Source organism: Peromyscus maniculatus, chromosome 21 (assembly GCF_049852395.1).
Source record: "Peromyscus maniculatus bairdii isolate BWxNUB_F1_BW_parent chromosome 21, HU_Pman_BW_mat_3.1, whole genome shotgun sequence".
Lineage (NCBI taxonomy): Eukaryota > Metazoa > Chordata > Mammalia > Rodentia > Cricetidae > Peromyscus > Peromyscus maniculatus.
Window position 1 is genome coordinate 7,028,731 of NC_134872.1, and position 15,672 is coordinate 7,044,402.

The following is a 15,672-nucleotide window of genomic DNA, read 5'->3' on the forward strand; positions in this document are numbered from 1 at the left end:
AAACAGGTGGATCCCTGGACTCTCAACATTACATAAACCCACTTGGGAGTCCCAGGCCAGTGACAGACCCTCTCTCAAAAAACAAGGTAGTTAGAACTGGAGGAGGTTCCACTGAGGTTGACCTATACCCACACAGCCCCCACCCCCAAAGACACACACACACACACACACACACACACACACACACACACACCCTAGATAATACTCATTGAAAGCCGGATCTGGCGGGTGTCAGCCGTCATGACAGTGGGATGGAGAGATGCAGAGGTGAGACCTCTCCTCAGGTTCTGTGGGTGGAGCCGGCTCTCCTAACCCCAACCCAGTCCCCACCCCCAGTTGGCCTCTGGTCCAGCTTCCAGGAAGAAAAGCATCCCCAGACAGCGCCGACTGCGCAGGGCGTCAGTGTCCCCCGCTCGTCTCCAGGCGTGTTGGGGAAGCACAGACCAGGCCGTCCTGCGTGTCTTCGGGGTCTCCGTACCAAAGCTGCTGCTGGCCGCCGGCTAGTCGGGCAGAACTTGGGTATGAGATGCGGCGGCAGCGGCAGCCTTCAGTCCGGACTCTGACCAGCCGGACTCGTGATGCTCTGGGAGGGGGAAAGGCCGCAGCCGCGTCAGCGGGTCCCACTCTGCACGCAGCACGCTTCCCAGCCCCGGCCCCGTCCACGCCCCCGTCCACACCCACGCTGCATCCACACCCACGCTGCGTCCACTGGCCTGTGCAGCTGTTCCCGCACCGTGAACAGTGGTCCCCAGCCCTCCCACCTCAACTATAGACTCCAAAGTTTGATCGTCCAAATTGCATCCGCCATCCTCTTGGCGGCCACCGGGGACCACTGGCTCCCCCTGCCTCGGCCGCCAGTCCTTTGACATCTGACTACCGCTTAATCCTGTCGTCGTGGTTTAGAATTGTCCCAGAAGTCTGCACAAGGAGGTGGCATTGGAACCGAAGCCTAAAACTTCTGACTGATGGGCCTGAGAGAGGGCTCGGCAGGCACTGGCACTGGCCACTAAGCCCGCACCCACGGCTCCCACAAGCTGTCCTCTGACCTCCACGTGCGTGCCGCGGCACTCACACACGTGGCGGGTGTGCCCACACGCAATAAATGGATGTCATTTTAGATGAAAGTTGCTGGGGCTGGAGAGATAGCCTAGCGGTTAAGAGCACTGGCTGCTCTTCCAGAGGACCCGGGTTCAATTCCCAGCACCCACATGGCAGCTCACAACTGTCTGTAATTCTAGTTTCAGGGGATCTGACACCCTCACACCAATGCACATGAGTTCTTAGAAGTCTGAGTGAGCACGTCAGCAGAGTCGGAAGATCCTGTTTGCCATCCCCCCTTGGGACCCTCTGCTGCTGCCCGGCCCTCCCCTCGGGCGCTCACCTGCTGGGCCTTCCTGGACAGGAAGTGGGCATAGCTGTGCCCCCGGTACTGGCCTCTGGATTGCATGAGGGTGCAGATGGCACAGCTGTGGTTGGCGGCAAACTTGTTGAGTGAGCCAAAGGCGCACGGTGGGGGTCTGCTGGCCAGGCTCCTGTCCTCCTCCGAGAGGCGGGCCTTCTGTCTGTCTGCGGTGACCACCAGCTTCCTGAAGGAGGCATGCGAGGACTCATGGGCCTTCTGTCTGTCTAGGGTGGCCACCAGCTTCCTGAGGGAGGCATCCGAGAACTCATTTAAAAAATTCCTGAAGCTGGGGTACTGCCGGATCTGGAACAAAAGTGGAGGTCGTCGTCAGTGCTGCAGGCAGAGAGCCTCCCACCCCAGCCCGCTCCCTGGTATCTGTGTGAGCACCCCTCCGTTAAGGTCCCCCCCCCCCGCTGCCCCCCCATCATTTCTACAAGGCATGATCACAGCAAAAAGAAAGAAAGCGCATGCACGCACAGCCCTGCACAGAACATGTCACTCGGAGCCTCTAAGTTTGGCTATAAAAATGGGGGAGACCAGATCTCCTCTCCAAAACGGTTAGGGGCAGAAGCAAGACAGTTCACGCAGAACCTAATGGCTTCTTAGCGCCACGTTAAGGTTCTTCCGGTCAGTTTTCTTCTCTTCCTATCTAGACATGGCAGCTGGGGTCTCCTGGGGGCTGGCCCCAAAGACAAAGACTTGGGTCTCATGTGGTGTATCGTAGATCCTGGACACACGGATGGGGAATGAGGATCTGGGACGAGGCGGCCCAGGCAGCCATGGTGGAGGATGCTCTCGGGAAGTGCACAGTGTTGATTTTCCCTACTGTACATGGTGGTGGGGGACGGGGAGCGGGGGGAGGGCCACGGGGGGGGGGAGGGACGGGGCGGGGAGCTCTGGGTCGCTGGGTGGTGAGATGCAGATGTCCTGGGGCTGGGCTTGGGAGGAGGAAAGCTGAGGCACCTTCACACCCTCACATGGGACCTGCCTGTCTCTCTAGGGGAGACTGATGGTGGAGGTCAGGAGCCTGTGTGGGGACAGATCAGCTACAAGCTTGAAAGAACCGGATCCAGCTAAACTGCTCACCGGCATGGCGGCCACAGCAGAAAGGGTCCTTGCAAGCAGGATCTGAAGGGCTGGAGGGCGCAAGGTCTCTGGGTTCTGAGGATTTGGTTTGGGCAGCCTTTGAACATTCTGGTGTGTGTGTGTGTGTGTGTGTGTGTGTGTGTGTGTGTGTGTGTGTGATGTATACACACATGTACATATAGAGGCCAGAGGATATTGGATGTCCTACTCTAGGGCTCTGCCTTCTTCCCTTGAGACAGGGTTCCTCACTGACCCTGGAGGTAGGCTGGCAGCCACTGAACCCCAGCAACCCTTCAGTCTCCCCCGACACAGTTCTGGGCTTACAGATGCATGAGGCCATGCCTGGCTTCCTGATACGTGTGCTCGGGATTTGAACTCGGGATCTCTTGCCTGCTGAGCCGTCGCCCTAGCCTGCCTGCATCCCATTATTTTAAACTAACATTCTCTTCGCTTGCCGTGGGTCAGGTGCGCGCTACATGGGCACTGTCTGGTGAAGCAGGAATTATCCCTGTTTTACGATAGAGGGAACTGAAGCTTAGAGAGACTAAGGGACGTGACCACCGGCACTCAGAAGGAGGGCTGGAACCCAGGTCTCAGAGGAGGGTGCACGAGTCCCTGTGTCTGGCTGGAGAGTTTGAGGGGTACTCACCTGCCTCCCTAGCTCGCTGTCCACCTCTTGGAGACCTTCCACCAACTTATGGATGACGGACTCCTCTGAGGGAAGAAAGGAAGGATGAGAAGGTGTCCCCAGTGGCGCCCGGCACCCATGACAGACAGACTGCCACAGCACCCATGACAGACAGACTGCCACAGCACCCATGACAGACAGACTGCCACAGCAGCATGGCTGTTCAAATAAAGACTGTGACCTCACTCGGCTCCACCTGACACCCGGGGAAACCGAGGACTCCTAATGTCAGGAATGGAGACTTGCCCTCGGAGTGGCCAACCACAAGAGGAGGGGCACTCAGCTGCATTAGTGTCAGGAAACTCACAGAGAGGTCATTACCAACTGTTGGCAGCTTGAGTCGGACCGAGGTGGGACCATCTACACCCATGAAATGGACTAACACCCCAAAAGCCTCGTCTGGACCGGCACAGCAGCCCCAGTTTAAAGAGCACACCAATGGTCCCTGGACCCACTGGGGGGGGTCTCGGGGCGGTTCAGCTGCCTTCTCCACTCTTAGGAGCATCCCCTACTCAGCCTGGGGCATCCTGGGAGAGGAGCTGGTGGAAGCTATCCCTGTGGGCGCAGGATATACTAACTAGATTCCCAGGCTCCCTCTGGTAGAGGCTGCTCATCTGGCGTGTGGCTTCTGGCCTGGACAGGTACTTCTGGGGACCCAGCTGGTTCTCCTCCTGCAGCCTCCTGCTTCTGGAACTCCAGGTCTTCTGCACAGGATTGCAGAAAAATGGAGTTAGAAAAATGAGTTAGGCATCTGCCTCATTCCTCGGGGAGGTCCCGGCCCGGCCCTGCTTCTGAGGGGATTTCAAGTGTTCTCTCTCTGCCCTCTGCTTCCTCACAGTCTGCAGTTGAAAAAGCACATGGACATGCCCATGGCCCCCACCCAGCAAAAATCATCTTCCCTTTAAATGTGCAAGGCTCAGCCCGGCCAGTCTGATCTTCACATTCCCCCATTATCAGATGGGAATCATAAGACAGACCTCCCGTGTGAAATGAGATAGTACTGTGTTGGCGGTATATACAGCAGGCACTGGGCAAGTACCAGGTTATCACGGCACATCAATGGTCCTCATGCTTTAGTGAGGTCCCCTTCAGTCCCCTGGTCTGTTTCTGTTAGCGTTCCCAGGGGACATCTAACCGACAATCCCAGATCTAGCAATGCCTTCGTTTTTAAGAGCGAACCCTGAGTTTTCTGGGGGGTGTCCTGCTGAAAACTGGCCCTCTCGCCTCCCCGCTCTTCCCACAGCAGAGAGCCCACAGCAGACTTGAAGTTGCCATGGTAACACCAGGCCTGCTCACCTGGGCCGCTGGAGATGGAAGCTCTGTGGCCGCTGACACACATAGGCAGGAAGCTGTGCCGTTTGGGTGGCCGGGCCTCCGGGCTGGCAGCACCCGGAGACCCCGAGGCCTCTGTCCTCTTGGAATCCTTGGAACCGTGTTTCCTGAGGGAAAAGGCCCGTCGGAGGTTGGACTTCTTCCCATGTGACTTCACCTTGCAGGCTGGGGCGGGGTTTTCTCCAGCCTCCTCTGCCTCCTGGACTTGAGCTTGCTGTGGGGAAGAAGAGAGAAACTGAGGCAGGGCCCCTGACCTCGAGAAGGTCCAAGGTGAACTGTAGCCTGGATAGTGTAACCCAGCAGGAGGGTGATGGTCTGGGGGAGGCCAGTCGGGAGCTTAGGATGGAGCAACGGGGCGGGGGTCCCCCAAAGAGCAGGGGGTGGGGGAGGGAGTCCTCACCTGCTCTCCCTTCTGTTCCTCTGCATTTTTGAGTAGGGCCAGGATCTTCCGCCTGAATTCTCCTGAGGAAAGAACAGGGTTTCTTACAAAAGCCTCTGTGGCCGGCGCTGGCGTCCGAGGGCCAGGTCTGTACACTGTCCCTTCAGTCCTTTCTCTTTCCTGTTTTCATGTTCTGGAGTGCAGACTGGGGCCCCATGCTTAGGAGGCGCTAATACTGACTACTACCTCCCCAGCTCCCCCTGCCCCCAGATGTCTCCAGATGTGCAGACCTGACAGTATTTCACACCCAGACCCGGCTCCGCCAACACTAAAGTGTCAACAATGGGTCCCTTCTCAGCCCCTTCCCATCATCGCCCAGTTCTCAAGCTGGTCACCTAACATAATAACAGCACACAGGAGCTGCCAGGCCCTGTCCGCCCCCTCTACTTCACAGGCCAAGATTCAGTTAGGACCTTCAGCAACTCGCAAGGACCAGCCTTGCAAAAGGAGGAAACAGAGGCTAGCAGGTAAAGTGTGCTCTGTCTCCACGGCCTGTGGCTTCCCAAAGGGAGGCTGAAACAGGCCTCGGCATCCCTCTCTCTGCCTCAGTTTCTCTTCTTCAAATGGCAGAGTCAAGACAGGTTCTTTGAGGGGGTCTCTGAGGGGCAAGGTACTAACTGGATTCCCAGGCTCTGTCCCTCGATGGCTTCTCCGCCGCGGGTCCATGACCGTCCACTGGGGTGTGAAGTTCAGAGGGATGTGCGCCCCCACCGTCTACAGACAGGACCTCCTGGAATCCGGGCTCCTCTGAGTCTGGGGAGCAGAAAGGCACAGTAAGTGTGCTGTGTCGGCCACACCCAGCAGCTGGCTCTGAGCCCAGGCGGGTACCAGTGCACCCTGACCTCAGGCTCCGCTGGGCTCAGTGAGCTTCTGGGCTGTGCCAGGTCTGGGGCTCTGTTTGGAGGCCCAGATCAAGCTTCTGCAGCCTCCAGAGAAACCTTTTTCTCTGCTTCTCTGCCCTTTCCTCCCTCTTTCCATGGGTTCCCTACCTAGCCACCATTTTGGTTGGTCCACTGGGGGACAGAAGATGCCTGGCTCCGTGACATGAATAAATGTCCATGGCCTAAACCATCTTGCAGGAAAAAACCATCCTCTTAAGAACCCAAACCCATGCTCTCTAAGGCAGAAACTCTTCTGGCTACAGTGTCCCTCGAGGCCGGCTCCCGTCCACCCTGATGCTCAGGAAGAACCGATGTGACCAGCCCTGCTCCCTATAACTCTGGCTCCAGCTTTGATGGGCCACGTGACTATGACCTCATCTCTTCACCCTTCATCTCAGCTTCCTCTCCCCTGAGACAAACCGAGATACGGACAGACAATAGGACACAGAGAGCAGTCTGGGACACCGAGACGAGATGACAGAGAGAGAAACGGGGAGGGCCTGGGGCACTCAGCTGGTAGACTGTCTGCCTGGCAGGCCCAAGGCTCTGGGTTCAGCTCCTAGTACCTCAGAAACCGGGAGGAGGTGCATGAGCCTGTATAACCCTAGCGTTTAGGAAGTGGGCAGGAGCACCAGAAGTTCAAGGACATTTTTGGCTATACCCGGGAGTTTGAGACCAGCCTGGACTGCGTGAAACTCTGTCTCCAAACAGACAGAAAACAAAAACAAAACAAAACAAAACAAAAAAGCAGTAACAGCAAAAAAACACCACCAAAAAATCAAAACAACAAAATGTGTGTGTGTGTGTGTGTGTGTGTGTGTGTGTGTGTGTGTGTGTGTAAAGGGTTCTAAGTTCTAACTGGTTAAGCACCCACTGCTCTTCCAGAGGATGCAGCTTTGACTCCCAGCACCCACAAGGTGGCTCACAAGTATCTGGAACTCTAGCTCCAGGGAATCGGATGCCCACCTCTGGCCTCCACAGATACCAGACATGTGCATGGTAACAAGACATGCATGTAGGCAAAAACACACACACATAGTAAAAGAAAAAAAAATTGTAGCTGAGAACCAGGGCCCCTGTCTCCAGCTCTGTCATGAAAACCTCCTCAGGGCAGCTGCAGAGATGTGGGTGGCTGAGGACTCTGCATACAGTCCCTTCAAGGGCCCAGGTGGGCTGCCTGCACCCAGATGAGGCCATGTGGAGGTGACCAGCTCCTGTCCCTTCTCCATCTCCACCCCCACCCCTCTCCACACTGCTGGAGGCCTAAGTGTGGGCATCAGAACAAGGCTGGCCAATCCCAGCCCTGAGAAGATCCCAGAGCCGGAGGGAAGCTGCGGTTGCTATGGCAACTGCCGGAGCCCGCTCACCATGGATGCTGGAGGTGGAAGGTCGCTGGCTGCTAATACACAGGGGTAGGAAGCTGGGCCTCTTGGGACGGGTTTCTGGGCCAAGGGCAGTGGCTGCACCCGCTCGCTTGGGTTCCTCGGGGGCAAGCCTCTTGAGGGACAAGGCTCTCTTCAGACTGGACTTCTTTTCCTGGGATTTCTTCCTGGGGGGCGGCGGCGGCGTTGGCTTTCGTGGAGCCACTTCCGGCTGAGGGACTTGCGCTTGCTGTGGGGGAGGGGAGAGAATGTGAGTCAGGCCCCTGGCCGTGAGGAGAGGGTAAAGGTAGCCCCGGGACAGGGGCAGCCCAGAGTGGGTGGCGGCCTCAGGAATTAGGGAGTAAGGGCTAACTGGGAAGGGCGGGTGGGGCACGAACCCGGAGCTGCAGCAGCCCAGCAGGTGATCTCTGGTGCTGGCGCCTCACCTCTTCCTCCAAACGGTCTCCTGCTTCCTTGAGCAGTTCCACTATCTTCCAGATGAGTTCATCCTCTGCAAGAGAGCGGGGTGTACCACCACGCCTAAGTACACAGGCAGTGTTCGGATCTGGACTCCCAGTGTGAACATGGCCAGTCTGGTTCCCTCGGAGATCCGCAACAGCTCGGTAGAGGCTTTCGAAGGGAGAAGCCCCCTCCTCCCCAGGGCTAGGATTACAGGTGTGCACCGCCACACCCCATTTATGGGATGCTGGGGATCCACTGCCAGCTTGGTGTATGCCAGGCAAGCATTCTACCAACTGAACCACACCCCAGCCCGGCCCCTCTTCTCTGTCTTTTTAAATACATGTGAAGAGATCGAAAGCAAAGTCGCGTGCCCATTGGCGCGGAGGCAGGGGCATTGCTAAGCAGCCTTTCTAGTGCCTCTGCTTCCCTCCGGCTAGACTCTAAAATCAGCACACAGTGCCAGGAGCAGCGGAATAGGCAAGAAAGTTGGGCGTGGTCCGAGACTCTCCCTGCTAGGGCTCAGTAGTCACCCCGAGTGGTCCCTCTAGTTTGCGGCAGCCTCCCACCCGCAAGGAGAGAAGGACCTTAGCCATCTGGACTCACGGTCAGGCTTTGGGGGCTCCTCTTCTGACGGGGGACCTGCAGCTTGGGCAGAATTCTCTGAGGATTCAGCACAGCCTCCCTCAGCGGGCAGAGCCGGGGGGAATTCAGAATCTGGGCTCCCTGGAAGTCAGATGCGTAGACGCCAGGGTTAGTGACACCCCACTGACCTTGTTAACCCACAGAGTGGATGCCACAGAGCGATGGGCCAGGCAGCAGCCACCCCCAAGCCTTCCCCAAATCAGAAACTGGCCAGGATTTCCCGGTGCAAAGGGGGCGTGTCTCAGGGCGGGCTCCCCTCCCACCAGCTCCCGCTCTCATGGGAGTCACAGTGTGGTGGCACCAAAGCCTCCAGCATACCGCCGAGGCCTCCGGGGGAGCGAAGGGGACTTCGCTCCACATCCCCGGCTGTGGGACGCCTGGAGGCCTGCTCCCTCCTTTCATCACGGAGGGGTGAAGGCTCCAGGCACAGACACTGCAGAAACCATCGGAGCACCTGGCCGGCGCCCATAGGCCCGCGGGGTGGGAGATCAGCTCCTTCCATTCTCCCCAAACCTCATGGCCTTATACCAGCTAGTGTGCGCCCACACCAGGCACTCGTTTGTGTGAGCTGTGGGAACCCATGCGGCAGGGACGATTTTATCTATTGTTGTAGATGGGGCGGGGAGGGGGCACATTAAGACCCAGAGGGGAGTCCCTGGCCCCAGGCCACACAGCATGTAGAACGGTGGCCCCCCGATGGGATCCCAAGTGCTCAGCTGTTTAACCTCATAGAAATGTCCCCCACTGTCTGCATCTGATCTCAGTTGAGGACATTTAGGAGATAAACTTAGGGCACCCTGGTCCTTGGGGTGGGACAGTGGGGTTACCCTACTCTGCTCACCCCTGCGGATCAGCCCCAGGTCCACCTCCTCGGTGTGTGAGGGAGCCAAGCTGGGCAGTGTGTCCTCTTGGCCTTCTGCCTCTGAGTTCCGGGGTCCTGTGGGCTCAGGCTTCCGGTGACTGTGTTTCTTGCGACCGCTCTTCTTCTCCTGAGATTTCTTCCTGAGGCCCGGCTCCTCGGCTGCCTCGGGGAGCTTGCTGGCCTCCCCTTTCCCCTTGGACTTCCTGCTGGCTTTTTCCCTGGGCTCCTCCAGGCCAACCCTCAGGAGTAAGATGTTCAGCAGCACACTCATCCAGCTCTGCTGGGCTTGCTTCGGGGGCTTCTCTTTCTTGGTGTCTTCTGGGGGTCCCGGCTCACTGGGGAGAAGTTCACTCTCCTCTCCCAGAGGGAGGGCTGGGGCCACAGCTCCCTGGGCCTCTGCAAAGTGACATGGGCTCCCAGAAGCTCTGGTCCCATCGCTGGCCACCCGACGAAGCGCCTTCCTGTAAGTGGGCCCGGAGGGGGGCTTGGAGTTGGAGGACTCAGGGTCCTTCTTGGGAACCTGCCGGTCCAAGGATTGGGCTCTCTTATCTGCGGGAGGCTTCCTTGGGACCCTCGGGGTCTCCGCTGGGCTACAACCAAAACAGCAGCTCCTTCAGTTGAAGAGTCACCCATGCCCCCTGCGCGCGCACACACACATACACACACACACACACACACACACACACACACACACACACACCTGTCGCCATGACGCCACCCTCTCCTGGTGCTGCTTTCCAAAGCTGCCGACCTGTTTAAAGTCCTCCACAACCCCACAGGGAAGGGGGTCCCGACCCCCATTTTCCAGAGAAGGAAATGGAATCAGATTCTCCAGCCGGTCTGCGGCACCGCCAGAGTGGCCAGAGGGACACAGACCTGTCATCATCTCCCCTCTCCCCAGGTGATTTGGGGTTTGTCAGGAGACCTTTGTCCCTATAGAAACAGGACCCTCACACTCCTCCTTGCGAAATCAAAGGCCGGGATGGCAGCTCACAGAGAAAACCCAAACACAGGCCCTGGGCACCCAAGTCTCTACGTGGAAGGCTCAGGAACAGCCGGGACCACCTAAGCTGCTACAGCCGTGAGGGAGCAAGGAGCGGGGGTGGGGGGTGGAGGGGGGGTGTCTGGGTGCTATTTCCTCCCTCCCTCCCTCTTTTCTTCCTTTACTTCATTGTTGCTTTAGAGACGAGTTCTCATAACCGTAGCCCAGGCTGGCCTCGATCTCTGGGTCATGCCTCAGTCTCCCGAGGTGTACGGTCATGCCTGACCTGGCCCGTTTCATTCTCAGGGCAGGCAAGCTGTGTTACGATCTGTGCCCTTTCCCATATGTGGCATTTCTGTTTTCAACACTGGGACTGGAACCCAGGTCCTTGAACACGCCTTGAACATGGGCTACGCCCCTGCGTGGTCTCCTGTACGCTTCTTTCCCGCCGCCCCCTTCTATCTTTATTTTGTTTATTTTTTTCAAGACAAGGGCCTCTGTGTAGCCCTGGATGTCTTGGAACTCAATGTGTAGACCAGGCTGGCCTCAGACTCACAGAGATCCTCCCAAGTGCTAGAACTAAGGGTAGGTTACCATGCCCAGAAAATTTGGGTATATGTGTCTGTCTGTGCATGTGAGTACATGTGTCCAGAGTCCAGAAAAGGGTGTTGAACCCCCTGGAGCTGGAGTTACAGGCTGTTGTGAGTTGTCTGATGTGGGTGCCTGGAATGTGTGTGTGTGTGTGTGTGTGTGTGTGTGTGTGTGTGTGTGTGTATGTATATGTATGACATAATATATATAATGCCATGAGCTGGCAAGATCGCTCAGCAGTTGAAAGACTGTGCTGCTCTTCCAAAGGACCCAAATTCTGTTCCTAGCACCCACCTCAGACGGCTCACAACTGTCTGTAACTCCAGCTCCAAGAGGATCTGATGTCCTCTTCTGCCTCCATAGACACCCCCACATGGCAGATATACACATATCCACAGTCACATGTATGGCAGATCACACACACACACACACACACACACACACACACACACGCACACAATTAATTAAAATGCTATACATTGAAAATAAAACATCTAGATTTACAATTCCCTATGTGTGGGATCTGTGCAAAGGGCATGAAAGGATAGCAAACAGTGGAAAACTGCTGTGGTGAGCACAGGGAGATTTGAAGGTGACACCAGGTGACACCTTCTCTCCCTCAAGCCTCTGGGGTGGGAGACCTGGACCCCACAGCAGGTCACCATCATCCCCATCATCCCGGGCCATCAAGACCCACAGCACTGCTGGTGTCACACATGGACCATTCTGAAGGAAGTGAGGATGTCCTTGGGCCAGGGGAGGAGGTGGGCAGTTTGGAAAGCAGCGCTGGCTGATGGTCCTTAGCGGGAACATACGGGCCGGGTAGGTAATACTGCCTGCACCTCACGTAGAAACTGGCTCCTGTCCCTGAGAGCCCCAGAGTAAGATGCCTCCCTTTTGTGTTTCCAAAATACAGCTCTGGGTGGGATAAGAAGGAGAAAAAAATGGAGGAAAATGTTTGACTTTGCCCACACTCAATAGTGATGCCTCTGGGATGCAGTCATGAGTAAGATGCCATGTACATCTAAAACAGAACGTTCTGGTGTTTAAACTGATAAATCTGGGGCTCAGAGGGCACGAGGGCTTAAGAGAAGGCAGATCTAGACCAATGAACTACTACCTGACTATACTAATTAGCTCAAAGGAAGTTGAGCCAGAAATATTGACCCACAGGGGTTGGGGCTTCTGTTAGCCAGGACAGCAGTTGGATCAAATCCTGGAAGCCGTAAATTATGGAAGCCGTCAATCATAGGACACAATCGTCAGCTCAGGCCCCTCTTCTTCCCTGAGATGGCTTGGCTCAGGGGTCCACCCCAAGTAGGAACACTCCCACCCAGCTGAAAGAAAGGAGCAGCCACCTTTAAAAGGGGGCAGTTGCTATGGAAACAGTTTCCCCCGGCGTGGAGATGAGCTCTGCCTCTTCCTGCTGCTTTGCTACTTCACCACACCCACACAGTGCACAGTGCCACAACGCTTCCCAGTGAAGTTCCCCAGTGAAGGACCACCCCAGGGTCCTCACGACCTCCTGACCTCAAGCCCATGACTTCTTATTCGCCAGCCTCCTGCCCAAGATGTCCTGGTCTTCAATCCCATGACCACCTCCTGGCAACTCTTTCCAGATGGCCTCAACCCTCTGAACTCATCTCTACGCTCCCCCACCCCCTCTGCCTGCTCCTTCTCTGGAATGTTCTAGAAACACTGTTCCAGATCCAGGTCAGGGGCTGGCCAGAGTGGGTGAGCCTGTTACCCCAAAGAGACCTTCTCTGTTGGATAGTCTGTTTTTCCTGAGAAGACAGCGATCTACTTCCCCATGTTACACTGTCACTGATCTTTCTAGGTTCTCAGTGTGAACGTTTGCCCATTTAGGAGTCATCGTGGACTCTCTCCTTCCTCTTCTCTGTTTTGTTCACACGTTTGGTCGCTGCCGGGGAATCCTGCCCTGGCCCAGACCAGGAGCCCATAGCAACCCAGCCACTGGTGTAAACACATTTATTGCATGGCTGAGAGCTTTGAGAACAAAGTCCACCCTAGCCAGAAATGCCTGGGTGATGCGTGGATCACAGGGCTTAAGATAGGAAAATGGCTCCGGCGACTCATTTCATAGCCACAAAGGACCAAAGAAGTCACACCAAGCTGGCACGGTTTTCCCCAGCACGAGGCTGTGTTTGGCATATTTTCTAAACTGCACTCTGACCTCATCAGTACACTGGCCTGGCCTCACGTGCCACAAAGCACGCCCTCCTCCACCCCTGTAGGCATCTGACACACACGTCGCCTCACAGATACCATGGAAGGCCTTCAGGAACACATCCTGTACACTGCCAGCCTGCCCTAGCTCAGAATGTCCAATACTGCCTCTGTTTCGAGTGTAAGAGGCTAAAATCGCATGGCCAAGCTTGCTGCTGCCTCATATCTAGGACCCACAAGGGATGCCTGGCCAGCGGCTTCCCTGCTGTTCCCACCGCTGGCCAGGCAGGCCCTGAGTATTTATGGAACAAATAAATAATTATACACAAACACACTGTGAGTCCTTTCACCTCTATGATCTCATCACTCTGACAGGGCCCCGAGAATCAGACTGTCTGGGATGGGGAACCGAGGTCGTAAGTCACTGGCACACGGTCAGAGTCCCAGAGCTGGGAACAAAGAGCTGGGCCTGGGTATTCTTCTGCCCGTCCCGTTCCAAATCCTGTCTTCTCACTCCCGCACCAAGCAACCTCTTCTTAACACAATGCACGCGCAGCCCCCACACAAGATTATGGACCCAGAGTGGGCCTCACAGCCCCATGGCCAATGACTCTGCTGAGCTCATGTGCTCTCTCATGGGCCCATGCCTCCCACAGCTATCCGTCAGGCCATGAAGCTTCCCAGCAAGGGCCAGGAGAAGCTAACTGCAAATGCATCATTCTGGACTCCTGCGATGGTACCCACACTTCCACAGCTCTTGCCTTCCCACCTGCTGGGTAGTGAGGTGCTCCTCGGAGACCCCTGGGCCTCCACTGGCATGCCTGGAATGGGAGACACGGTGGTCTTGCTTTCCCAAAACTCTGGGCCTGTCCTGTGCCACCCCTGGCCCCACTTGTTCAGTGGTGACGATTCAGGGCCTCCATCTTTTTTAGAAGTGGGGTCTTTCTTGCGTTCCTACAAAGTGCCCAGCACACCCCCTGCAGTGTGGGGATCCTCCAGACCCGTCCTGACTGGTGTTCCTGAAACCTCTGAGGACCCCTTCCTGCTCAGAGGCAGGGTCTGAAGAGAGATCACCTTGGGCTCAACGGAAGTCTGTGGTATCCTTCCTTTACACAATAGAAAGAAAGCCACCAGGCCCGCACTGTTCCAGCCTGTCACCCCAGTTACCCCAGGTCTGTTGGTGATCCCTGGCTCCCTCACACCTGAGCACCCTTCTCGGACGCTCCCAGCTGGTCCTTGTACACTTAAACTTAATTGTGGAGGCCAGGGGCAGATGCGGGTGGGCAGAGGCTCCTGCCAGAGTCCCAACCTCTGCAGTCCCAGAGGGATCAGCCCAGTGCCTTCCTGAACACAGCTGCAGGTCCCAGGAGACCCCTCAGCAGCCACAGAGCACTGTGGTGGGTCAGCTAGACTGACCGGGGTTCTCTTCGTCCATGTATAAGTATGTGAGTGTGTGTGTGTGTGTGTGTGTGTGTGTGTGTGTGTGTGTGTGTGTGTGTGCAGGGGTGTGATGTGGGGAGTTGTGTGTGGTGTGTGTATGTGTGGGCTAGGGGTATGCAGGTATGTGGGGTTGTATGTACCTCGACACACATGTGGAGGGCAGAGGAGTCATTCTTACATGCTTCCTCTATGTGGTTCCAGGGACTGAACTCAGGTTGTCAGGCTTGGATGTCAGGCAACCTCTACCTGCTGAGCCATCCTGCTGGCCCCTGTTCTGTCTTTTTGAAAATAAGAAGGCTGGGCAGTGGTGGCGCACACCTTTAATCCCAGCACTCAGGAGGCAGAGCCAGGTGGATCTCTGAGTTCGAGGCCAGCCTGGTCTACAGAGCGAGATTCAGGACGCGCACCAAAACTACACGGAGAAACCCGTTTCGAAAAAAAAAATAAATAAATAAATAAAAATAAAAATAAGGAAAAAGGTCCTAGGAGGCTCAGCAAGCCAGAAGCAGAACCAAGTCTGGACTTGGGGTCTATTAATAGTATGTCTAGCTTCCTTTTGGGGCCCTGAAATACCCGGGTTCACACACAAGGAAAGGATTCAACCCACCTGAGACCACAGAAGTCGCTGCTGTCCCGGGACATCCCTGGGCTGGGATTCCTGGAGCGGGGCATGGCCCCTGTTCAGTAGAAGTCCTGTGTGGGTCGGTTCCTGTGCCTCTGGGAAGAAGCTGCTGCTGTTGTGACAATATTCACAGGGGCTCAGGACTCCTGGGCTGTATATATCACTGTCTCCCGGGGCTGAGCTCACAGGTAGCCAACCAGAGGGCAGCGCCGGCCCAACTGCTCCACCTGTGCTGCCCGCCCGGGCTGCTTCCCCCTCCTCCGGGCTGTCCAGAGATAGGAAGCTTGGTATAACTACCCAGGAGAGGGAGGAGGAAAAACAGACGCAGTTTCAGTCGACAACTTCCTTATTATACCTGAATCCCATAACGAAACCAGCGCTCAGAACAGCAGCTTTACATCTGGCCGTGGTACGGAACCGAAAGCGAAGCCTAGTGGGAGACACTGGGGGGGGGGGGAGGGGACAGGGACAAGGGGGGTGTCTGCGTCACCTCCACAGCCCCGCTTGGTCATGGCTAAGATCACCGGAGATGGAAGGGGCTAGAAGAACAGGCCTCAAGACAACCTGACCTGATGGTGGAGGCTGTGTGTCCCCGTCCCTTCTAAGACAGTGGGGGCACCCCGGATTTTTCCGTTTGTTTTTGTTTTGAATAGTTGTATTTAATTCTTCGACCATTTCCCACACATGCACAATGT

The 15,672-nt window shown here is 56.3% G+C and overlaps 1 protein-coding gene and 2 long non-coding RNA genes across 6 annotated transcripts; 2 read left to right on the forward strand and 1 right to left on the reverse strand.

Annotated features, from left to right (window-relative positions):
- Positions 1-392: 392 nt before the first annotated feature.
- Positions 393-2,219, forward strand: LOC143270025 (uncharacterized). Its single transcript, XR_013046876.1, has 3 exons — positions 393-519; positions 1,631-1,781; positions 2,056-2,219. It is a non-coding gene; the product is annotated as an uncharacterized LOC143270025 (long non-coding RNA).
- Positions 455-15,302, reverse strand: Bnip5 (BCL2 interacting protein 5). 4 transcript variants are annotated; one of them, XM_042265746.2, is made up of 12 exons: positions 14,963-15,302; positions 9,135-9,745; positions 8,255-8,374; positions 7,636-7,700; positions 7,196-7,439; positions 5,566-5,700; positions 4,909-4,970; positions 4,473-4,722; positions 3,755-3,880; positions 3,138-3,202; positions 1,382-1,705; positions 455-583 (listed from the first exon to the last, which is right to left on the reverse strand). In XM_042265746.2, the coding sequence occupies exons 1-12, from the start codon at positions 15,025-15,027 to the stop codon at positions 548-550; spliced, it is 2,103 nt and encodes a 700-aa protein (XP_042121680.2). In that variant the 5' UTR covers positions 15,028-15,302; the 3' UTR covers positions 455-547. The 4 variants fall into 4 exon arrangements, with proteins under 4 accessions (XP_042121680.2, XP_042121679.2, XP_042121678.2 ...); XM_042265745.2 differs by lacking the exon at positions 14,963-15,302 and adding an exon at positions 9,907-10,060 and having other exon boundaries at positions 7,588-7,700; XM_042265744.2 differs by lacking the exon at positions 14,963-15,302 and adding an exon at positions 9,856-10,060.
- LOC143270026 (uncharacterized) lies at positions 4,881-6,018 on the forward strand. The gene is made up of 2 exons (XR_013046877.1): positions 4,881-5,033; positions 5,342-6,018. It is a non-coding gene; the product is annotated as an uncharacterized LOC143270026 (long non-coding RNA).
- Positions 15,303-15,672: the final 370 nt, after the last annotated feature.